Source organism: Syngnathoides biaculeatus, chromosome 6 (assembly GCF_019802595.1).
Source record: "Syngnathoides biaculeatus isolate LvHL_M chromosome 6, ASM1980259v1, whole genome shotgun sequence".
Lineage (NCBI taxonomy): Eukaryota > Metazoa > Chordata > Actinopteri > Syngnathiformes > Syngnathidae > Syngnathoides > Syngnathoides biaculeatus.
In genome coordinates this window covers 18,043,089-18,067,464 of record NC_084645.1, presented here as the reverse complement: position 1 = coordinate 18,067,464, position 24,376 = coordinate 18,043,089, and the positions used below count along the sequence as shown (strand labels likewise).

The 24,376-nt window shown below is 40.1% G+C and overlaps 3 protein-coding genes across 8 annotated transcripts in view; 2 read left to right on the top strand and 1 right to left on the bottom strand.

Annotated features, from left to right (window-relative positions):
* Positions 1–19,429, top strand: part of zgc:173742 (DNA topoisomerase I, mitochondrial) — a 47,936-nt gene extending 28,507 nt beyond the window's left edge. For all 6 annotated transcript variants that reach the window (XM_061821506.1, XM_061821507.1, XM_061821505.1 and 3 more), the window contains 10 exons: positions 3,026–3,213; positions 3,910–4,054; positions 4,217–4,360; positions 7,432–7,617; positions 9,294–9,362; positions 12,841–12,955; positions 14,952–15,085; positions 17,685–17,785; positions 17,942–18,091; positions 19,182–19,429. In XM_061821506.1, coding sequence (XP_061677490.1) covers positions 3,026–3,213; positions 3,910–4,054; positions 4,217–4,360; positions 7,432–7,617; positions 9,294–9,362; positions 12,841–12,955; positions 14,952–15,085; positions 17,685–17,785; positions 17,942–18,091; positions 19,182–19,284 — 1,335 coding nt within the window. In that variant the 3' untranslated portion in view covers positions 19,285–19,429. The remainder of the gene's footprint in view (positions 1–3,025; positions 3,214–3,909; positions 4,055–4,216; positions 4,361–7,431; positions 7,618–9,293; positions 9,363–12,840; positions 12,956–14,951; positions 15,086–17,684; positions 17,786–17,941; positions 18,092–19,181) is intronic.
* Positions 19,430–19,593: 164 nt separating this feature from the next.
* hsbp1b (heat shock factor binding protein 1b) lies at positions 19,594–22,504 on the bottom strand. Its single transcript, XM_061821517.1, has 4 exons — positions 22,311–22,504; positions 21,547–21,613; positions 21,209–21,335; positions 19,594–21,007 (listed from the first exon to the last, which is right to left on the bottom strand). Exons 1-3 carry the CDS (start codon positions 22,353–22,355, stop codon positions 21,211–21,213), a joined length of 237 nt encoding a protein of 78 aa, XP_061677501.1. The 5' UTR covers positions 22,356–22,504; the 3' UTR covers positions 19,594–21,007; positions 21,209–21,210.
* A 61-nt stretch (positions 22,505–22,565) lies between these two features.
* si:dkey-246g23.2 (solute carrier family 66 member 2) overlaps positions 22,566–24,376 on the top strand; it is a 40,073-nt gene continuing 38,262 nt past the window's right edge. The window contains exon 1 of the mRNA XM_061821516.1: positions 22,566–22,922. The gene's annotated coding sequence lies outside the window, so the exon portion shown is untranslated. The remainder of the gene's footprint in view (positions 22,923–24,376) is intronic.

The following is a 24,376-nucleotide window of genomic DNA, read 5'->3' as shown; positions in this document are numbered from 1 at the left end:
TGGCCGGCCTCACCACTGTTTTGTAAACTTTGCCCTTCATCCTAGCAGACACTCTTCTGTCACATAACACACCAGACACCTTTCGCCAGCTGTTCCAACCTGCTTGGACCCGTTTCTTCACTTCCTGACCACACTCTCCATTGCTCTGTATTGTTGACCCCAAGTATTTGAAGTCGTCCACCCTCGCTATCTCTTCTCCCTGGAGCCTCACTCTACCCCCTCTACTTTTCTCATTCACGCACATATATTCTGTTTTACTTCGGCTAATCTTCATTCCTCTCCTTTCCAGTGCATGTCTCCATCTTTCCAATTGTTCCTCTGCATGCTCCCTGCTTTCACTGCATATGACAATATCATCTGCGAACATCATGGTCCAAGGGGATTCCAGTCTAACCTCATCTGTCAGCCTATCCATTACCACTGCAAACAGGAAGGGGCTCAGAGCTGATCCCTGATGCAGTCCCACCTCCACCTTAAATTCCTCTGTCACACCTAAGGCACACCTCACCATTGTTCTGCTGCCATCATACATGTCCTGTACTATTTTAACATACTTCTCTGCCACACCAGACTTACGCATGCAGTACCACAGTTCCTCTCTTGGTACTCTGTCATAGGCCTTCTCTAGATCCACAAAGACACAATGTAGCTCCTTCTGACCTTCTCTCTACTTTTCCACGAGCATCCTCAAGGCAAATAATGCATCTGTGGTACTCTTTCTAGGCATGAAACCATACTGTTGCTCGCAGATACTTACTTCTGTCCTGAGTCTAGCCTCCAGGCTGTGTCACACAAATAAATCGTTAAAAAAAATCATACATTGTGATTTCTGGATTTTTCTTTTTAAATTATCTCTCTCTCAGTGGACATGCACCTACGATGAACATTTCAGAGCCCTCCGTGATTTCTAAGTGGGATAACTAAGTGCGAGAACTAATATATAATATAGCTATGTTCAAATACTCATTTTCTTCACTGTATCCTCACGAAGGTCGCGGGAGTGCCGCAGCCAGACCCAGCTGTCGTCGGGCAGGAGACAGGTTACACCCTGAACTGGTTTCCAGGCAGTCATATTCACAATCATACCTAGGGGCAATTTACAGTTTCCAGTTAATGAGCTTTCTTCATATCAATCATTAATAATGTAGCTCCATAGTTTTAAATGACAGGGTTCCTGCTATTGCGTGGTAAAATGTAACATTTTATCATGAAATCAACTTTACAGAATCAGCTTTCTTGGTCAAGTGTGTAAAAACACACAAGGAATTTGTCTCCAGCAGTCGGTGTAGCCCTGGTTTGACATTCAGAGGCTATTTTGACTACTTAGAACTCCACTGTCATGAAATGAATGATTTTAAGAATGTTATTAATGGAAAAAAACGACAGCTGGTATGGACCCATCCTTTTTTTTTCACCACAAAACATGATTTTGACGCATATGGATTTTTGTAACTCCCGCCATGAAAATCCTCTCAAGGAATTTTTCGAGAACAAGGAGGAAGTGACGTACATAGCAGTAGCGCACTCAAGCGGTCTCGTATGTTTATACTAGTTTTACCTGCTGGAAGGTAGCTCGTTGTTCCTTTGTGTAAGACAAAATGCTAGCTCGTTGTATTGCTGGATATTGCTCGAACACTTGGGAGGATGGATTCGCTCTTCATACTTTTCCAAAAGACCCGGTTCGTCATGAAAAGGATTGGATTGCACAGTATATGTGTATACAGTTACTAAAAAAAAAAAAAAAATAGTTGGGGGGGGCATAATTCATAAGTCAGGGGTGCTAAATGTGTCAATATGCGCATTGGAAGGCTTCCATGCAGCAGCCGCTAAACGCTTTGTGGATCGCCGCCGGCCTTGTAAACTGCTTCGGCTGGTGTGGCCGCGCCAGACCGCAGTGGCTTATCTCCGCTGCGGAGCTGGATCAGATGGGGAGGCGGTTTGGCTGCAGCGTCGTCGTCTCTCGTGGGCGGCGTTGTGTTCATCGCCCCCGTGGAGGTGGATCGGGTGGGGAGTTGGTTTGGCTGCATGCAGTTTGGCTATGATCCACATATCATCTAAATATGGCTCAAAACTATGGGGTAATATTGCCCCGGCCACTTCACTCAGTTGTGAGATGTTCTCTTCTTCGAAAAGAGTTTCTGTGTCAGAAGGGGCGTGTTCGTCTCCCATCGTAGGTGGCACAGTGTATTTTCAATGGTGAATGTCCCAGTGTGATGTCACGGACGGAAGATGCAGCCAATATGGCGACCACTTGAATGTCAAATGAGACCTCCGGAGCTTTGCACATGGATGATGCGCTCTCTGCTCATATTTATTTTTTTGTATAGACATTGAAGTGAATAATGTTATGTACTTTTCATTACAATATATATTTTAGAATGTTTATAGGCATGACACTTGGGCTTTAAATGGTGTAATAAATGAGTTAGTTGAGCTTATGTCAGCATGTTACCTATTTATTTATACCCATTTAAATCTCTTGTTGCAGATGAATGAACCTAAGTCTAAAAGCACAGTATGGCAGTATTTCAATCAACCAACAACACCAGGGAAAGCTGTGTGCAAAACATGCAGTGATGAAGTCAGCATGGGAGCAACAATAATATATTTGCATGTTCTTTGCTTAAGGCATTAAAAGTGCATTATTCCATTTTTTTTTAACACCAATTTTTACGCTTGTACTGAATGAAGGTGAAAATCTGGTCCACATTTTTATCGGCCTTCTTAACTACTCATACTCTGTATCAATCATGAAAGACCCACACCGGTAGAGCTCTAAAATTCATACAAAGAATTTTCAAACACTGTTTCTTTATTAACTTCTATAAAAAGTGAGTTGAGACTTTACAACTAAAGGGAATGCAGTTCCCAGTGTGACAAGAATTGAGAATCACCATACAAGTGGATGCCTATGCAGAAGCTTTCAAACATTTATGCAATCTTGTTATTGTTAGTGACTTTAATGGTACCTATCTGCTATACTTTTTGTAATTTTGTTTTTGGGTGTGTCTTTAATATGTTGCAGGTCTTAAAAGAGGCCAAAGACAAGATAGTGGAGGAGTTTGGCTACTGTATGCTAGACCACCACCAAGAACGTATTGGAAACTTCAGGATTGAGCCTCCAGGACTGTTCAGGGGTAGAGGCGAACATCCCAAACAAGGCAGGCTAAAGAAAAGGATCCAGCCTGAAGATGTCATAATCAACTGCAGCAAGTGAGAGATGAGAAATTTCAATCCATAGATATGTGACATTGATGTGTTGGAAATGTGATGGGTGAGTTCACAAATGTTCTAGTGCAGTGGTGCCCACACTTTTTATCGCCATGATCTATTTTTCATACAGCCAGTCTCTCGTGATCTACCAACCGGGGTGGGGGGTGCATTGCTGTAACTGCTGTGGACTAAGCAAGAGACAGAGGGTAAATTGGAAGCCATCTTGCTCGAACACGCATTTATGTGCACATGCGCAGTGACGCGTCTAAAGAGGACAGGATTGGTCAACCCGACTGTCAATCATTATAGGAACATGCGATCGATGCATTGGCCACACCTGAATCAACCGGTGAGATGGATGATAGGCTGACGTCTTTTTTTGGCACGCAGTCACGCGTTTGATCAAAACTGTCTCAGGGATTGACTGGTAGATCACGATTGACTCATTGGGCACCCCTATTCTAGTGTATGCCTCAATTGAAACATGATCGATCAGTTTTTTTTCATGCCTTCTCCTCACCCTCTGAATATCAAATATTTGTACTAGCCTGTTAAAATAACAAAAACAGGATGGAAGTCATCAATTGTGAAATATTTCTTTTACTGTTAATGTACAGTCAAAATATACCTGAGAGGATCCTTGCAGTAGAATGCACATTGGGCAGTGTGTGATTCTTTTTTTCGTTTGTGCCAAAGAGAATCCTCTATCCCTGTGCCTCCTGCTGGTCATCACTGGAAGGAAGTTCGACATGACAATTCTGTGACATGGCTGGCCAGCTGGACGGAAAACATCCAGGGGGGCATTAAATATATCATGCTTAATGCCAACTCAAAACTCAAAGTCAGTCTCGCATAAAATATTTTTGTATAACATCATGATCAACATACATTCTGTTCTTTAATAGATATTTTTACATTGTTACTTTGTCTTTTGTTTTTTGTTTTTTTTGTTTTTTCCTCTTCCAAAACAAAAAATTCCATTACTATCTTTCTTTGACTGTAGGGTGAAAAGGACTGGGAGAAATATGAGGTTGCTCGCAAACTTAAGTTGCATGTGGATAACATCCGCACACAGTACCTTGCAGATATGAAGTCCAGAGAGATGCGCACTCGACAGAGAGCTGTGGCCCTCTACTTCATTGACAAGGTCTGATTTGTAAATTGAGTATATGAATCAACTATTGTGAATATCAAATTGTCTGTTACTACACAGCATTAAGATGAATCTGTCACAATGAACCATTCTTCACACTCATTTCTAATTTGAAAACACATGAGCATGTTGGAAATCAATGCTGTGTGTCCTGATAACTTTCTTGCCTTCTCAGATAAGGTAAAATGCGCTTTGGGAGGAAAAAGTTATAGAACTGCTCCTTCCGTTTCTCTGTGGTTCCTTTTCTAGGGTCCTTGTTTTTCACCCCATGTTTTTTCTTTTACCTTGTCCTACTCCAAAGAGAATGTTTAGACCGGGGGAGGTTATTCATCTAGATAACTTTGGACTTGTGAAGCCCTTTGACACTATTTTCTGATTTACAACTACAGTGTGCCCTTGCCTATTGGCAGTTCACCATTCGCGGCCCCGCATACTCGTAGATTTTGGTCTCACAATTATTATTTTTGTTTTTAATTAGCTGTATTTTTATGATCGTAAAGGTTTTAAATTCTCTTCTAAATAGATGAAGCACCACATTAGACATGGTACCTTACAATATGGTGCACCTTATGTGCACACTGAGCTCCAACATTTGCAAATGTTATTTCTTGTCCAACAAAGTACACTTAAAAACACTGGTTACACAGTTAGCATGAATGGGAGCAAGTGTTTAACAGTTAACAGATTAATTTAGTTAACAAAACTATCTGTAAGCAGAAGAAACTTGCACTGCCCTGCGTAGACAGGTCATTACTGACGATATTGTACACTTATGGTGTCACATCGAAACTAAAATTATCACACCACAGCAAACAGAGTAGCATAACTAGCAAATAATAAAACAAAAGAATGACTTCTGAAATAATTGACACACACCATGCATTTTAAACCCTATTTACATGCTCCCAGGTCCTGAGTGTCACAAACTATGCTGCGAAGATGTAAATAGTGTTTAAAGGAAGACTCTCCCCAAAATTATAGGAATGGGAGCACACGTTAAAAGTTAGTTGATGAGGGTTCATTGTTTCTCTTAATGCCAGAGTTATCCACAGATTTCACCAATAAACATCTCTAAATTGGAAAAGTATTATCGAAATTCCTCTCTCGCACAGACATTCCAATGAGCTCTGCTGGAAAACTGACAGCCAATCAGCGTTTGCCACGCTTGCAGTGCTTCCTGTTCTGATCCCCTATTGTTCGTGGATACCTTTCACCGAACAGAGAACGTCCACTATCTGAGATTCTGTGGCCGATTTTTCTGAGAAATAATTACAATCAAACAAAACAAAAATAGCATGATATACAATGTTCAACCCTGTGTGCTTGAGCCAGAATACACACAGGCGGAACTTGACGTGTTGGAAAGGGGGCGTGGCACTCACAACGAACAATAATCCTATTATATGGATTGCGGAGATTTGTTTGATGTTTTTCTGAGGAGTTGGTTTAGCATGGCCAGACTTTTTTTTTTTGTTTTTAAACCCCAAGTTCTATTTTTCAAGCAGCCAGCGTCTCACGATCAACCGGCGGCCGGGTGGGAGTGTAAGGTTGCATACGCACATCACTGTAAATGGTAACCGGGGAGTGTTGTGTCGTAAGAGCCAATAAAGCGGGTATAACAGCGAGTCGATGCTCTGTGTTATTACTACTCCCGCCATTCAGCAAACAAAACAAAAATAGCAATGTTCAAGCATTTCAGCCATAATATACACAGGCGGATCAACTTGACGTGTTGGAGAGGGGCGTGACGCTGACAACGAACAATAACAGTCGCATTATGTGGACCGCGGAGATTTGTTTGATGTTTTTCTGGGGAGTTGGTTTAGATGTAGAGAACATACAGCAAGCGTGGCCAGACTTGTTTACCCCAAGTTGTACTTTTCAAGCAGCTAGGTTCTCACGATTGACCAGCGGCTGGGATGGTGGGAGAGCGGGCAGGGGGGTTTGCACGCGCGCATCCCCGTAAATAGTAACCAGTAAGTGTTGGGTGCTTACACGAGTATATATCCATCCATCCATTTTCTTAGCCCCATGATGGTCGCAGGAGTGCTGGAGCCAGTTAGGAAGGCAGGTTAGACACACACAGAGACTCTGGGAGAACATGCAAACTCCACACACGGAGGTCTGGGATTGAACTGCTGCGCCACCGTGCCGCCTCATAACGTATGTTGTTGCAAAATACAGTACCAGCACAAGAGGCTATAACTAAGAGGCTAATAACCAGTAATGACTAGATGCATGGAAATAATGAACGACCCTCAACTGTGACAGCCACAGCTTTATCCTGTCAGGTTGACCCCACTGGAGGTTAAAGAAGGACAAATTCAGGTGCGTTTCCTCAGTTTTTTTGCAGTTTGGTGCAGAACACGTTGGCATCTTGGCTTAGCTTGAACGAATGGTCTGTAATGCTAAGCACTGGTGACGTCAGGGGCCGAGTCAAGGATGTCTCTGGGGTCCAGGTGTGAAAGTTGGCACATATCCAGATTTTGCTTGGATTTCAAAAATAATCCTTTTCAAAAAAAATTTCAGTTAATATCCGAAATGTATGTAATAATAATATTACTTCATATTGGAGGGGTTTATTGTACATATGAATTTTGGGGAGAGTCTTCCTTTAAAGTGCATGTTTTGTGTCAATTATTTCATGAATCATTCTTTAGTTGGTTGCAATTTTCGGCTTGTCCTATGAGGATTGCCACATTTATTTTTCACTGTAATATCCCTTTCCTGATACAACCCATCCTTTTTCTCAGAGCTTGAGTATCCGTGGTTGTTTTGGGGTCAATATGGGGGGTAAAACGGAGGGAAGTGAACCTTTGCCGTCTGCATGAAAGGCAGCATCATGTACCACTTCATCACGTTTCTCCTACATACTGATGTAATTACCATTACCGAAGCATAAAAAATGATTTTGGTAAATACTTGGGATTTGGGGCAGCTGTCAAATAAGATATGTATATTGTGAATTTGATGAGAAAATGCTTGTTCTGGATTTCAACATAGAAGATGAAAGTATGTCTGCTGTGAATTTGGTATTGATCCCTCTATCTTCTGACCTCAAAAAGCTGGCACTGAGAGCTGGTAATGAAAAGGAAGAGGGAGAGACGGCGGACACAGTGGGCTGCTGTTCGCTACGTGTTGAGCACATCACACTGCACAAGCAGCTGGATGGCAACGATTGTGTAGTGGAATTTGATTTCCTGGGTAAAGATTCCATTCGCTACTATAACAAGATCCCTGTCATCAAAAAGGTAAAAGAGCATAAGTCATCTCAGCTCATGCACAGCTTATGTCTGTCTGTCTGTCTCTCTCTCTCTCTCTCTCTCTCTCTCTCTCTCTCTCTCTCTCTCTCTCTCTCTCTCTCTCTCTCTCTCTCTCTCTCATAAACTGATTTACTTATTTGGATCTGGAAAGAGCAGTGTGAATAATTAAGATTTTTGTACTTGGTTGTTGGCAGCTGTCTTTCAACCTTTGAAGCTTTTTTTTTTTTTTTTGAGAACAAGATTTTTTGAGGGTAAAAAAAACTAAAATCTTAGATCATATGGCTATGCATGTTTTTCATTGGACATAGACCCGATGCTTACTGATGCAACAAAAATAAAAATTTAGACATTTAGTTTTGAGGTTATATGCCTGTTAGAGACCTAGGTGTGTCGATGCCTCTATCCATCTTGAGTCTTATCTTTGAGGCAAAGTTTTTGTTTTGAGCCCCCACAGAGGTTTTTATTCTGTCATTACAGCTAGTCATGATGGGCTCAATAGGAAACCTGGTAATGTTTCCTCACCATGTGGTATTATTGTTAGATGATCAATTTTTTATTTTTTTTCATTTTTTATTTTTAAGGTTTAAGTCATTTTGGTGCAAATTTGTAAATTCCATACAACCATTTCCGGAACAGAAAATGTAATTCTTTACCTTTAGAATATCACAGCTTTTTCGTGTAATTGCCTAAGACCAAGGAGCCTTATGAAAGCTTTTTTTTTTTTTTTAAATCAGGATCATTGAAGATGTTCATGACACCACTGCGTGAAAACGATATGACGGAGTTCTTTTAGTGGGGGATAACTAAATCTGCCATTGCAGTTAGTATCTATATAGGGGAATTTTTGCTTCATGTCACGTAATATGGGTTTCATAAATATATTTTGCCTTTAATCAGTGATTTTATGACAAGGTCATAAATCAGAAGTACCGTTTGTAGAAGAGCAGTCACGCACATGACCTAACCACAAATTACCTGTATGTTACTGAATAGATGGTAGCTATACTAGCTGTAATCAACATTAAAAACTCTTCTTCTTTTTTTTTTCTCATGCGTTTGAGTACTTCCACTTTTCAGTGATATTTCTTGCACCAAAAGCTTTTTAATTTTACTTTTTCAAATGCTTTTATGTATTTGAATCTTTTTAATCATGTTAAACCCATGAAATGCACTATACAAAAACTCTCTTTGCTTTCGACGTTATCATTTATAAATGAATTGTTCAGACTTTCTTATATTTAACCAGGATTGCCAATTACAAATATTATCACGCTTGGGTATCTGTTACATGTATGTTCTTTTTGTGTGTGTGGTATTTAAACGTGCATTCAAAAGGAATGTGCTGGACAAGATTAAATTGGTCCCCTGCCTAATGGCCAAAGTAATTCCAGGAAATGTGTGAGATTATTGCGAACTGTCACACAGCATTTTAAATTCTGATTTGTGAAATCAGTGAGTCAAAAATGCACAGGGTGATACATGCCTAGTATGCCTTACCTTTGCACCTAAAAACTCAAAATTGAAAGGTGGTTTCGTGCAGTGTGATCTTGGAGGTCTTTATTTATTTTTAACTGGATAGTTTGCCTTGACACAAGCTACTTAATGGAGGGTATTTTCATTATGCAAATGTTAACACAATTTGTAAATGTTTTTTCTTTTACCAGGTATTTAAGAATCTCGAGCTTTTCATGGAAAATAAAGACCCTGGTGATGAGCTCTTTGACCGCTTAACTGTGAGTGTCTTGATAGCCTCCATTTCTACCAGATTGTATCACTTTTTAGAATTTTTTTTTTTTTTTGTGTGATTTGTGTTACCCTTAGAATGACAGAATTACTCCAGCGGTGGGTGAATTTGTCATTTTTTATTGATGATCATTTGTGATGAATATATGCAAGTGGTTGAAAACTCTATGAACGGTGTCCTCTATAAAACCGAATACTAAACCAATGTCAGAGAAATGGGGTGATTTGAAGAGCATAGTATAGAGCACATTGGCACACTTGCTACTTTGGACCCAAAGACTAAAGATGCTGGATAAGCTAACTGCGCTAGTTCTGTCAGGTAGCACTCACGGTTGAATTGGAATATACTACTGTGACTTGTTGTGAGTTCCTGGTGAGGGAGATAGTTGTCGCCCCCAAGTTGAAAATGGTCATTAGTTAACATATTTACTTAGCACATTCAAATGAGCACTGCAACCTGAGCAGTTTTTCCTTACTTACCCAAACTCTTCATTAATATCTCCATATAATGTTCTTTCTTCATGGTCCCATCTATTTTATGTAAAGCTCTAGTTCCTGCTGCAGCAAAACATCCCCACAATATGATGCTGCCACCTCAATGCTTCACAGTTGGTGTAATGTTCTCAGGTCTACAAGATTCCCCTTTTGTCATTTTGCCCAAACATGATGTAGTAATTAATCTCCTTAATACAGTGCAGTTGTCCTGCCCCATGTTCAGAAAAACACCCCCAAAGCATGATGCTTACACCCCATGCTTCACAGTAGGGATCCTATTTTTGGGATGGTATTCCTCATTCTTACTCATCTAAACAGGGCGAGTGGGATTAAGACTAAAAAGTTCTCTTTTGGCCTCATCTGACCACATAATTTTCTCCCCTGACACCTCTGGAGCACGGTCATGGGCAAACTTAAGATGGCACTGAACATCTGCTAATTAAAGCAGGGGAACCTTCTGTGTCATGCGTGGTTTTAAACTATCACATCTTAGTGTATTACCCACCGTAATTTTGGAAACAGTGGTGCCAGCTCTCTTCAGGTTCTTGGGTGATTTCTCACCAACCTTAGAGTCATTGACACGCCATGAGGTGAAACCTTGCTTGGACTCCCAGTCCGAGGGAGATTGACAGTCATGTTTAGCTTCTTACATTTTCTAACAGTTGATCTTTTTTTCACCAAGCAGCTTGGCAATTGCCCCGTAGCCCTTTCCAGCCTTGTGGAGCTCTACAATTATGTCTCTGGTGTCTTTGGACTGCTCTTTAGTCCGAGCTATGTTAGTCGTTGGAGTCTTAGTGATTGTGTGGGGTGGACAGGTGTCTTTATGCAGCTAACAATCTCAATAGATGCTTCTAATATAGGATAGTAATTGGAGAGTAGGTTGACTTTTTAGAGGTGTACTAACAGGTATTTGAGGGCCAGAATTTTACTTACTTATTTGCAGCAGTAGCATACATTTTTTTTAAATCATATGTTGTGATTTCCAGATATTTTTTTTAGATTGTCGCTCACAGTGGACATAAAAGATGAAAGATGAAAAATTCAGACCCCTACAACTTTTCAAAGTTGGAGAACTCTCAAAATCACAGGGTGTTCAAATACTTTTCTTTTTCATGAGATATATATATATACACATACATACATACACACAGGATATGAAGAAGCAAGGGGCTCTCATCCAGTTTAACTTCTTGTTGTGCAGTACTTCTGTCAAGCCACAGACAGGTGAACCCTGTGTTAAGTGCTATGACTTGAGGAGCACTTAGTTTCTATAGCACAACAGAGCTGGAGGTGAGAACAGATGCAACAGTTCTATTGGCATTTTGTAGCAAAATAGATAAATGAAGCAGAGAGAAAATCGGTTAGATAAGGCAAAAGAGGGCCTGCCTGTCTGCCACCTACAGCTTGTGGAAAAGAAAAACAAAAACTTGACACAGTATTTGATCGGGGCAATTGAAGGCAAATGTACGCTACTTCTGATGTGCAGCCTTTGGCCTGTCAGAAAATGTCAGGTTGTGTTGGCGGTGGCATGGTAACTGCCTGCTTTGGGCAGTTCTGATTGACATGCAAAACGGCTAGGCCACAGAAAAAGCGGAAAGAGGTTGGTGGAGAGAGTTTAGGAATAAAGAATGGTAGATGGTGGCTGGACTAAAGTAGAAAAGGAAGGAGGAATGTCAAAGCGTTGAAGAACAGCCTGAAATCTGATTGATTGACTGTTTATTATTCTTAGATTTAACTGGGACTAGATTAGGGTTAATCAGGTTTGGTTACTCTGAACTCCCCAAAGCCAAAGATAAAATGCAGGTCTGGCACAAGACCTTTGATTGTCTAAAATCTGCAGTCACTTTCTCAAAATAACATAACTGAAAGGTGGTTTTATTGATTTTGAAGAATTGTAAATTAGAAGACACAATTCATTTGGTTCTATGCTTTTTGTGTGTTTCATTTTGATGAATAGCAATAGCTGGGAATGTGAGCACATGTGCTTCTGAATATCAGGGTTACAAAATGAACAGTGCTCGGCTTTCTGTAACCAACACCTTCACTTACACTAGCCCAAGTGTGTAATATAAGCTCAAATGATGTGTCCTTGTCCATTATAGAGCAGCAACACACACAGTTCAAACAACACATGGTGCCTGCTTTAATCAAGATGTTTGCTTATACCTGTAGTTGTACTCAATGGGGGAAACAAGCTGATCTTTTATCAAGGTTATCATTAAAATTATTTTTAATGCTATTTGCAAAAAGGATTGGTTTGCCAGCAGCATGTTGAAGACAAATTGTAGTATGTAGGAAATCAGAACAATGGTAATTACAAAAAAATAATAACAATTAATAAAAAAGTACATGGACAAACACATTTTTGCATGCAAGGAAGCATGAGGGCAATCATGGTCAATCCTCAGACTCTAATAAACCTTCATTAGCATGAGCAATGCAAAGTGAGGTCCCTCATTAACAAGGTAGAGGCTGGAGTAGTTGTGGGCACATAGTCTTTATCCTTCATCATGTGCATGCACATGTATGTTTTCATTTCCAATCACATGTGTGTTATATTTAATAGGCTCGCATTCATGCAAATATGTGGCCTCTGACAGCTGGGTTCTGCCCCTGCTTTGATTAAACCAAGCTTCATTATTATTCCAATCTTAATTTGAATAACTGTTAGCACAGGGGTATTGCAGCCTTTGATCCCTGCTGTGTGTGGCGTTGAGAATCCAACCAATGGCTGACTGCTGCCTATAACGCCTCAAACTTATGATACCAACATAGTGCCAGATGATGGAAGGTGTGCTGCACTTTTTAAAATGAGATCACAGAAAAACATGTAATTTATAAATACAACAGTGCCACCTAGTGGTCTAATAGAAGTCTTCCTTTTGCTGATATGACTTTCTATACTTTGTTCTCGTACACAGGGAAACTTGATCTCCATATCTCCTGGTTCTGTTCTGTTTCTTTCCTTGACAGACCATCTTGTTGAACAAGCATCTGGGTTCTCTCATGCCAGGTCTGACAGCGAAGGTTTTCAGGACTTACAATGCCTCCATTACGCTGCAGCAGCAACTCAAAGAACTCACAAATGGTAACTGCAGATGTTCTAATTACGCTCTACTCACTTTTAACCGTACAGCCATTGTTAATTTAATTAAATGGGTATCGACTGCCTGAAAATTTCACACTCTGTAAGAATTGTTCACAAATAGCACAGCTACTCTGAGCATTTTTTACATATTGCTTAAATGTGGAATTTGCAATAAGAAAAAAAAATCTGTTGTATGTTAAATTCGTATGACTCTGGGCTTGAAATCTGCAGATTTGCATCACAATTAGCGGGTGAACTCCTTGAGGCATCACCTTATGTTGGAGGGGTTTGTCTGTCCCAATTGTCTGGGGATTTATGGCAGGGTTACCCATGGCAAACATATCATAGGTGAGAAACCATACAGAGCACGGTTTCAAAGACATCTGATGTTTGAAAATACAGGGAAAGGTTTTCCCTTGCCCAGACACTGGTCAACAGGTACCACCCTCCCCCCCTTGAGCCAGGCCTGGAGGTGGGGCTCGAAGGCAAACACCAAGGGGGGGACATTGTCGCAACTGCCGTGGAGAAAACAAACGAGAGATCGTAAATAGGAGGCCAGTTTGCTAGAGCGCACCTTTTATATCGACGTATCTGCCACACCTGAATCAAGCGACGAGATGGATGATAGGCTGACGTCTTTTTTTGCTTGTTTTTGGCACGTCATGCAATCGATCAAAAATGCCTCTCGATCGACCGGTCAATCATGATGGACACATTGAGCTCCCCTGCCTTGGATAAAAGACAGATTTTAAGTGTAGTTGCTGTGAAATTTAGTGATGAAAGTCCTCCGGATTTTCACGGAATTCCGGATTTTCAAATTTTCATGAAAATTCCTCCGGAAAATTTAGGAGAAATTGCCTAAAATTAATCTGGATATTAGACAACATTGAACGAACACGCGTTTGAGTTCGTTGTTTTGCTTTCACGAGCATAGCCATGTTGAAGCACTAACACTAGTAACAGTAACACCCCTCCCCTCACATTCTCATGACCTCGCCATATCTCGTAGATATCAAAAGTTCAGTGAGAACGTAAGCCACAGAGAGTGCACGTTTGCACACAAAAGGCAGTATTTGGAGTATTTGAATAGCGTTTTGTGTAAACTAATGCGTGATCGGCCAGGTACGGCCCCCAGCTCAATGTTCAAACAGGCAAGTTGGCATACGTGCAATAGACGGAAGGGTTAGTAACACATTCAAGTGGTCATGGCTTGAGGATTTTTTGTCCGACTCCGTAAGTCAGTTAAAGTCATGTATATAAATAAAGGCAACTCATTATACAATTAGTATTAATCGATCTATATCTAAGATAGTGAGCAATCTGGTCGAGTGTATCAGTACAACGCGATGTAACAAGTTTAAGACTTAAAATTTAGTAATTACTACAGATCAGCTTCTTCAACGTGTTTTGCTGTACGGTGTGGAAATTCTAGGATGTTTTCGTCTATATTCTATATCTATACTATAATGTGGGGAAAGGGAAAATTTTAAATGTATTTTTACTGAATAGTTCACTTAATTCATTTGTCTTGAGATAAGGTGACATATTTTGAGGATATTTTAATGACAAATGTTACTTTGTGCTATCCAGTGATAGGAGGATGGGGGGCAAAAAAATCTAGGCTTGGCCCTTGGGGAATTTCAGCCCAATTTTTTTTTTTTTGGTCAGGACTTACAAATTTTACTTTGAATTTTTGTCAGAATTTTGTTCACAGATATAGACAGAATGCACCACAGCCATCCATTTTTTTCAAAATTTTTACGGGGGACATACATCCGTACCCCCCTAGCAGGACTTCGCACCTGTGGTCCTTGCATTTGTATTTTCAGGAAAGTCCACTTTCATCTCTAGAAATTGTATATATATTGAGTATTTGTGGCCAGACAGTAGAGCAGGGTAATTAAGCAATCCATCAACCAGAATGCACGGATTTACAGTGTTGTTAATCAGAAATGCTTCAATGCGAATTACTGTATTGTTTTCTCACCCTCCTAAGATTCGATGATGCAAAATGTTGCAGAGAAACTGCTGGCCTACAACAGAGCGAACCGAGCGGTTGCAGTTCTCTGTAACCATCAGCGGGCGCCGCCAAAGTCCTTTGAGCAGAGTATGGCAAACCTTCAGGCCAGGGTATGGTATATAAGTGTTGTGTGGTGGGGCCGATAATTTTCATTTTTTTTTCCCCCACAGAGTTTGGGGGAAGACAGTTTCTACTTTAGAATTCCTTATGTCACATGAGTGGCGTGTCACTTTATTTTGTCTATTTTAAATTTCAGACAGGCATTAATTGACATTTGTTCAATTTACAGCAAATTTACATTATCACTGTTATATTTAGGCTGGCAGTAAACGACCCCGAAAGGGACAAGCCGAAAGAAACGGAGAGTAATGATTCTGTGTTGCACACACAAACACACACGAAAAAAAAAAAAACAATTGAGAGTACAATATAACATACAATTATTCAGTTTTTAGCATTTTGCAATGTGATTCAGTGAATAAGGGGTGACTATGGCTGGCTGCATCCAATTCACACGCGTACTTATACAGCCCATTAACCAACATTTACAATGACAGCGTCCTTATGCGCCGCCCACCACCGGTGTTGAGTTAGCAAAGCAGAAAGGATCTAGACACGCTTCCTGTTTACCCTCGGTGATAATGGTGAAAGTAAAAAAAGAAATGCTCTTTATTTTAAAATGCAATGACTGTCAGCGTATGTGCAAATAGAAGGAAAAAACGGTGAAAGTGGATGAAATTTTCTCTCGAGCGAGAAAGGTCTGGTCAATAAAGTGTTTTGGGGCGCCAAAGTAGAAAGCGAGTTTACGGAGGGATATGTGAGGACAGAATGAAAGCTGGACTGTCTCAAGCGTCACATTCCGCACACATTTGAAAGCAATTTGAATTGGACGCAGATTTAAGTTGGGAATCGGGATCGGTACTTCATTGGGGAAGAGCGCCAAAGACAGAGAAAAGGAATGAGTTGACACTGGTAGACAAATAGAACCCAAAGGAAGTTAAAATTGTCATCGACAATGTTCTACTAGCCATCAATAGGAAAGCATCTCTGCTGGCACATAGCAAAGTATTTGAGTATACCAGAAAGTGGACGTAGCATAAGCAATGCCTTTGAATTTTTTAATTCAATCAGTCAATGTAATGGATCAATTAGTCAGTCACTTAGTAATATTAAAGTTAAACATTGGGACACCTTCATCATGGCTAAAAACACAGAATAGTATGCACAAAAGCTAGTTCTTGATTTTGAATACAGGGAGCAAAATACTGTAATTTTTCGAGTATAATACGCACCCCCAAAGTTGACCTAAAAAAATCGGGAAAACCCTTCTACCAATGTACAACGCGCACCACTAATTTGCTGCTATCCGCATGCTCAAAATATTAGGTTAGTATTTTTTGTTCTTGTATTGTTTTACAAAAAGTCATCATTCATAATAATCTTTGTGCATATACTGATGCAACGGTAATATATATATCTCGGGACAGGCCACAGGACACGCTTGTCCTGGTCCCTGCAATTGTCAGAACAGAATTCCTCAACCGTCTAAAATAAATGCTCAACAATAGCATGACATTTTATTAATTCTGTTGATAACACACATTACAGTCTTAAATAAATGCAGGATTTAACACAACCATCTTTTGCATTAAATATTTGTCCATAAAATGTTTATGCATAGTGCAGTTTATCCACGACACTATACATCTTTGGCCAAGACTTCAAAAGCTGCATCCGACTCATCTCCAATCTAAAAAATATCCATCGTAGATATGTTTGGTGCATCACTGTCAAACTCATCATTGATGACTTGGTCCAGTTCTGGTGGCTCCTGCATTCATGAACAGTGATCTCTTCTTTGTCCCACAGCATGTCATCCTCTGTGCCATCCATGACATTTGTAAGGAAACATTTTTTGAATCCCAAGAGTAATTATTCCCTTTAGTCTTCATTATTGTCAGCACTTTGAGGGGAAAGTCCACCGTCCTACCAGCGCAGCTTCTTGCACCCGTTCGGCTACATTCTGTCGCAACTCTTCATAGTGTCAGGTTGCAATTAAAATGAGAGCTCAAACTACATAGAAATGAGCGTAATGGGCACTTTTAAAAAAGCGAGCTTTTCAATTGTGTGCGCTATCCCGATTTGTTTTTAAACGTCCCTATTATGATCGTAGTACTTAGTTTTGTTAGTTAGCAGTTAGCTCATGTTGTTTTGCTTCCGGTTTGGCCGTGACATCGGCCAGAGTGAGGTCACATTTCTTTTAAAAGTGGCTGCGCAACTATCCCTTATCTTCATTTTTTTGTCTTCGTTTAAGTTATAACTAACTCAAGGGGTATCATTTCTGATGTTGGGTGCAGTAGCAACAAATACAGTGAAGAAAAGTATTTGAACACCCTGCTATATTGCAAGGTCTCCCACTTAGAAATCATTAAGGGGTCTGAAATTTTCATTGTATATGCATGTCCACTGTGAGAAAAATAATATAAAAAGAAAAATCCAGAAATCACATCATCAAGTTGGCATGAACAATCCTTTCAAGAGCAGATGAGGGCATGCCCCAAATTGTGTTGGACTCCAGGTCGATTATATTGAAGGGGGAAATGAAGTGGGAGTTGACAGTTTGGATTTGAAATACAGGTTTTGTGATACCAGTCTTGGAACCATTCTGACAACGCTTATATTCACAGTGTCTTAATTTCTTTCAATCAGATTGTTGCAAGAAAAGAGCAGTTGACTCTTGCCAAGAAGGAGCTGAAGCAAGCTAAGAAAGATGCCAAGGATAAAGGCAACTCAGACCCCAAGCTGCAGATGTAAGTACAGTATTCCAATTAAAAACGTCTGAAAGAAGCTCCCATATGTCACATTCGAAAGACAGAATAGTTCTATGTCGCATTAACAAAACTATCATGATCCTGATTGTTGCTCTCGGTATTTTTGTGGATGACATCTGATCTATAATAACTCAGACTGGTGGAGAAGAAGGAAGCAGCTGTGAAACGTTGTGAGGAGGGTATCCTGAAGCTGGAAGTCCAGGCCACTGACAGAGAGGAAAACAAGCAGATTGCACTCGGTACCTCCAAGCTCAACTATCTTGATCCACGAATCACTGTGGCTTGGTAAGTTCATGAGGCAAACACTCAACTTTTTGGTTGAGTGTTTAAAATGAATATTTAAAATGAGATTATTATTTTGGGATCTATGTCACAAAAAATATATTAGGGCTGTCACTCATATATTTTTAGAATTTATTATTCTATCAACTAGCCCCTTGTTTGATCAGTGTATTTGCGTTCGTTTCTTGTAATTATTTTTCTTTGCTGATTACTGTTTATTAGCCGATTATGGCTTGGTATTGTTAATTATGATTAAAAACAATATTTAAGGAATATGACATGAGTGATATATTTTTTGAAACTAAGCTACTTCTTGGGTATTAATTAATGCAAAGAGCTACTAGTTTGTTATACACTTATGTGGCTGCTTCATGTTTGGCTATGTCATCCATCCATTTTCTGAGACGCTTATCCTCACGAGGGTCACGGGAGAGCTGGAGCCAATCCCAGCTGTCATCAGGCTGGAGGTGGGGTAATCCCTGAATTGGTTCCCAGCCAATCGCAGGGCACATAGAGACAGACAACAGTCGCACTAACAATCTGGCTGGCCTAGATGCAATTTAGGGTCTTCAATGAATGCATGTTGTTGGGATGTGGGAAGTGGGGCCGGGATTGAACCTGGGTCTTCATAACTGTTAGGCCAACGTTTTCCATCTGCGACACCGTGCCGGCTGCTCTGCAGTGGTTTTCAAGGAAGGTGGTGGCACACTGTTATGGGGGGGCGCGACCATGAACAGCTGTTTCATGTTTTTCCTGATTCCGAAGGAATACTATATATGGGTGTAGGGGGAGGCTGAAAATGTCACTCCAATAAGGGGAGCAAAGCAAAACATTTGGGGAACTATTAGTCTACAGTATATCACCTGTTGAAACATCTTATAGCGGACATACAGTCCCTGCGAGACCCAAAATTAAGCATTTGTTTTTAAATATTTTACCAGCTGCAGGTTAGACAGAATGATTCATTTATACTTATGATCTAGTTGTTGGATATCACAATCTCTATAAACAGTTTGAAGAAATGAAATATATACACACACAGGTTAAATTATCTATGTTGCAGAATATAATCTTAACTATTTACTCATTTCAGGTGTAAAAAAATGGAGGTACCCATTGAAAAAATCTACAATAAGACCCAGAGGGACAAGTTTGCCTGGGCTATTGACATGACCGAAATGGACTTTGAGTTCTAACTTTTCACTTGGACAATTGTGATTGCTATAGCGCAATCAATGGACCTGTGTAATTACATTATGTAAACTGTTCAAATTGTAACATTCTTGTGCTTTTATTTTACAAGCACTGTTTTGACAAGGTATTCTTTTTCCAACTGGTTTGCTGTGTTTAGCACATTATTAATTAGATTACTGTTGTATTTTGTTTGTATTTGAATAAAAGTTCCTATGCATCGAAATCCCAATTGTCTGTTAAACACCGTTTATTTGGATTGACTCTACTGTACAGAAAACATGTACCATGCAGTTAATCGCATTGTAAAATACTTTACAAAATCACCTCCTGATCAGCACCTAGCACCAAATATATTTTATAGAAAATCTAAGAGGAATGCATCTCACGGTACATGAACAGTTTCAAAAATGCAGGTCAGGTGTTAATCTTATTAGCCTGCAAAGTCACATACAGTGCCACCAGAAAGTATTCACACCGACATAAAATTGCCCATAATGACAAAGTAAACATTTTCAGACATTTCTGTAAATGTATAAAAGATGTAAACATTCAAACATAATAGGTACATATGTAATCACATCTTTATGCCCGGGTGCATCTGACTATCCTGAATGCTTCTAAAAGTTCAATAGAGTCCAGCCGTTATATATTTCGTTGATGTAACAGAATTTGGAATGGCACACACTTGTCTATTTAAAGGTTTCGTATTTGGCAGCGCATATCAAAGCAGAAACATAGGAATGCAGCTTGTCTGCAGACCTCAGACCAGACTGTGTCAAGGCGAAAATCTGAGGAAGGATACAAAAGGATTTTCAGCAGCACTGAAGGTCCCGATTATTCAGAAATGGAAGAAGTTAGAACCACTGGGACTCTTCCTAGATCTGGCCTTCCGACTAAGCTGAGTAGCTGGAGAAAAAGCACCTTGGTCAGAGAGGTGAACAAGAACCATATGATCGCTAAGGCAGAGCTCCAATGTTCCCTTGCAGAGATAGAAGAATCTTGAAAGGTCTTTATGATAGAGTGGCCAGATGGAAGCCTTAAATATTTTCAGACGTGCAAGTATAAAATTCTCTGGTCTGATGAAACCAAAGTAGAAAGGTGCCAAACGTGCTTCAACATAATATCAAACCAACGGTGTATATACTTATGCAGCTATGTTTGACCATTTACATTTTCCAATACATTTGCACAACTGTCTTAAACTACCTTTACCTTGTCATTATGGGATACTTTTTGTTGTTTGTAAAACTACTCAAAGCTGGGATAAGCTCCAGCACTCCCCGCAGCCTTTGTGAGGATAAGCGGCTAAGAAAATTGAAGGATGGAAAACTACTCTACCCGATTTTCAAAAAAAAAAAACACTGCAAAATATGCTGAAAAAAGGGTGTGTATACTTTCTGGTGGCAGTATTGTCATGACAGGCCTGGGCAACAATGTCTCAATCAGCCGGCATTTCATTTCACAAGAATCTATAAACAACATTGGACAATATCCCTATATGTGCATAAAACCCATTTGTATTCTTGCACTACTAAAGTTCTAACAGGAAAAACACACTTTTCTATCTTACAAACAACATTCCACTTGTCTTTACATCAATACAACCACTTGTCACAACAGTCGGTTTAAAAAAAAAAAAAATAGATATCACACAAGTCAATGTCATTTTCAGGATAGGAATTTTGCTGCTCCAGTACATAGGATCAGGCTGTTGTGTCTCTGGACCTGTAAGGGGAACACAAGTGTTTACTTAGAAGAATACATTAATTACACCATTGGTTGTTAGATACACCTGTTTAAAAAAAAAAAATCTCTTGACTCACAATGTGATTATATCAGCTTTATATATTGACATTTGCAAATAGTCCCCCACCCCAATGCCTGGAGGATCAGATGCAGCTCGGCAGAACGGACAAAATGTCTTGCCTTCATGAAGAGCCTTGACCTTCTTTCGGCTTTTCAGGCGTTCCCCCATTTTCTTCTACGCCTGCTTGGGTCATCAGGTCTGCAATGTTCTTCTCCAAGTCATCAATCCTCGTGCTCATCTCATCAAGTAGAGAAGCATTAAGGGAAACTGAATTTGTGACTCTTAGGAGCGCATGACTGGCTTACTCATACTCTGCATTCAAGTCTACAAATTTGATGGTAATGTATGGATGTTAACAAGTCCGATCATAATAGTACAAGCATAACTAATGATAATCACTAGCTTGACACTATCCATAAAACACATTAGCAAACTACAATTCAAATTGGTTGGATATTCCTTCCGATAATCTGGTCTGACATAGTCTGGAACTTGTCTTGCATTTGTTGCAGCAAGGTTTGGACCTGGAAAACAACCAGCAGTGATTTAAGTAAACAGGATTTTGAGCAATTCCACATATTAAAATTGTGCTTTATTTAATAAAAGCAAGGGTCGGAGACTTGTTTGATGCCTTGTTTCACAAATTAAATAAACCAACACTGGATACATCGTGTGCTTATTACAACGCGCCACTCCCTACAAAAACACGGGAATGTACATTAAAACAGTAATGAAAACAAATTTGATTAGAAAACAATTGATACGGTTAGAAAAAGCGTGGAACAACGACACCAGAAAAAAATACTTGAACGTTTTTGGATGATCAATTAACATCTCTTTTAATCGTCGCCCTGAGAATATTCGGACCAACTCTGACATTACGAACAGAACTTTTTTTCTGAATTCTAAATTAACGAGGGTATAGTTACGAGAATGGCTATTAAAACAATCTAGTTAACTAACGCTGCAGATGGAGATGGATGTAATGTAGTTCGAAGACCAAACACTGAATAGCACTAAATCCTACCGCGTTACGGGCGCTAAATAAACGTAGATGTTAAGAATCCAAGTCATATACTTTGAAACAAGATTAAGAATTGAACAGTGAGTGTCGAATACTTTGGCTAGCCAGCTGCGCCTCCCACTCGGTTAGCTTCGTTAGCCGCTACTAGCTAAATCTGATGAGCCGAGTTTGCTTCCTCTCAAGGTTTTACGACTTACCACATTTGTGAAGTCCTGCACTGATTTAGGATCCGTATCAGCCATTATCTGCCCTGAATAAATATCCAAAACCCCGCAAACCCTAATGTAGTTCACACAAAACGACGTTTATCCTGTTCGATTACTAGCTAGGAATCCGCTGGCACAACCAACTGCGCAGTCAGCTGTTCCGCTGAAAGAAGCGAGAAGGAACTCGCGCGAGAGTTTGGAGCGCCATCAATGGAATGTGGGACTTTGTGTTTTCTGGGGGTGGGGTGGGGTGGGGTACGGGGAGTGGGGGGTAGCGTGTAGTTTCTTTTGCCTTCAAAGCCTCAGGAAGCTCACTGGATCTGCTGATAAGATATGAGGAAGACTAGCATCCGTGTTTTGTACTCTGCCGGAATGTTCGGCGTACGAACTGGAACCTAATTTAAGACTCCAAGATTCGGCATTCAGGAAAGACGCGCGCATGTGTGCGCGTCTCCGCTGCGATCTCCTCGGGGGGAGTGTAGAGTTTACATTGAAAAGTCAAAGAAATGTCAAGAAGCTCCCACTTTGGCTGTGACGCAGCTACTGTTCCAGTGGGCCGGTTGATGTTTGGTCAAAGTGTACAAAAGTGGATGAAGGGAACAGGTAAGGGTGCAACTTTGGTCATGCAATGTTCTCTCAGCCAGGAAGAATTATTGCGTATACGTAAACCTCCCAAATTAAGATTTTTTTGCGTCCCGTTTTAGAAACGGTTCTCCGACATTAGAGCACATTTGCACATTTTGTCAATGGGATTTTTGTGTAGTTATTGATACTCTTTCTGGAGCTCCAGTTCTGGGGCTGCACCTCCAAGTGCCCAACCCCATTAAGTTATGTTTTGCTTATGCAACAAAACTAGCACTGTTCCTATAGGCGCTCATGAGTAATTCAAGGTAAATCTGCTCTTGTGGCTCTCTCATTGCAGCATTAAAGAGCTGACTGGTCTGGAATTCTAGGACTCTTTCTGAGTAATGTTTTACACCATTAAACCCTTTTAAAAATTCGTGTTGAATAATGGCGCTATGATCTCAGCTTTGTGCAGTGTATTAATACTTCTCTGACATCTGTCTTGCAGTGTGCCCCCCTGTGTTGATTTTCTTGTCAAGGCTTATCCCAGGAGAACCTGTTTTTTTTTTTTTTTTTTCTAGTTCTCTAACACTTTGACCTGTACAGGCTAGCAGTTACTTTAAAGCCATATAGTGTGACATGTCAGCTGACACTGGTCCTTTATTTTGCTGGAGGAAAACAAATAAATCATCCACTCAATGCTGGTTTTGGATTGAACAGATGTACGTTATAAAATATTATCGCCAGCTTTGACTTGTGTTCATATTCTCTAGGCTTTTGAAAATAGTCTGTGGTGGCTAATCCTCTATTTTGGAATGACTAAATTTATTTCTCGTTTTGTTGAAGCGCTGGATTGGAGGCATGTTAAATTATTTAATGTACTAGGGACTCTTTAAATTCCACAGCTAGACATGAAGTGTGGTATTTACTGTGAACTCTTGCTGTGACAGATTATGACAGGGAGGTGCGCAGAAATGTATCTTCATGCTGAGGCAGCTAATAGTCACCTCCACTGCAGTTGTCAGTACTATCATGTCAGTATTAGATGTGACACACTCAATTTTTTTACACAAACATTACAGTGAACAACACCCACTATAAAGAATGAGCGTAGGTGTTTACAGATGTCTGTTCTAGTTATTTGTTATTAGTACCAGCACTATGTACCGGTACGACAACAGATGAGTTGACAGAGAACACATGAGACATCAAGACATTGTGAGAACAGTCACAGTGCAACAAAAGGCTGCCATCAATCTAGCAATGACGGTACATTTTTTTCACCTGACAATTTCACAAAGATTGTAATTATACTAATAACATAATTAGTAAATACATGAATACAATAATAATAAAAGTATAATTGTGAGTTAGCTGTTAAAGAAGTTAATTGCAAGAGGGAAGAAGCTGTTGGAATGTCTGGTGGTTTTAGTTTGTGTTGTTCGGTGGTGTCTGCTCAAGGGAAGGAGCTGCCAATGCTGGTGACCAAGTTG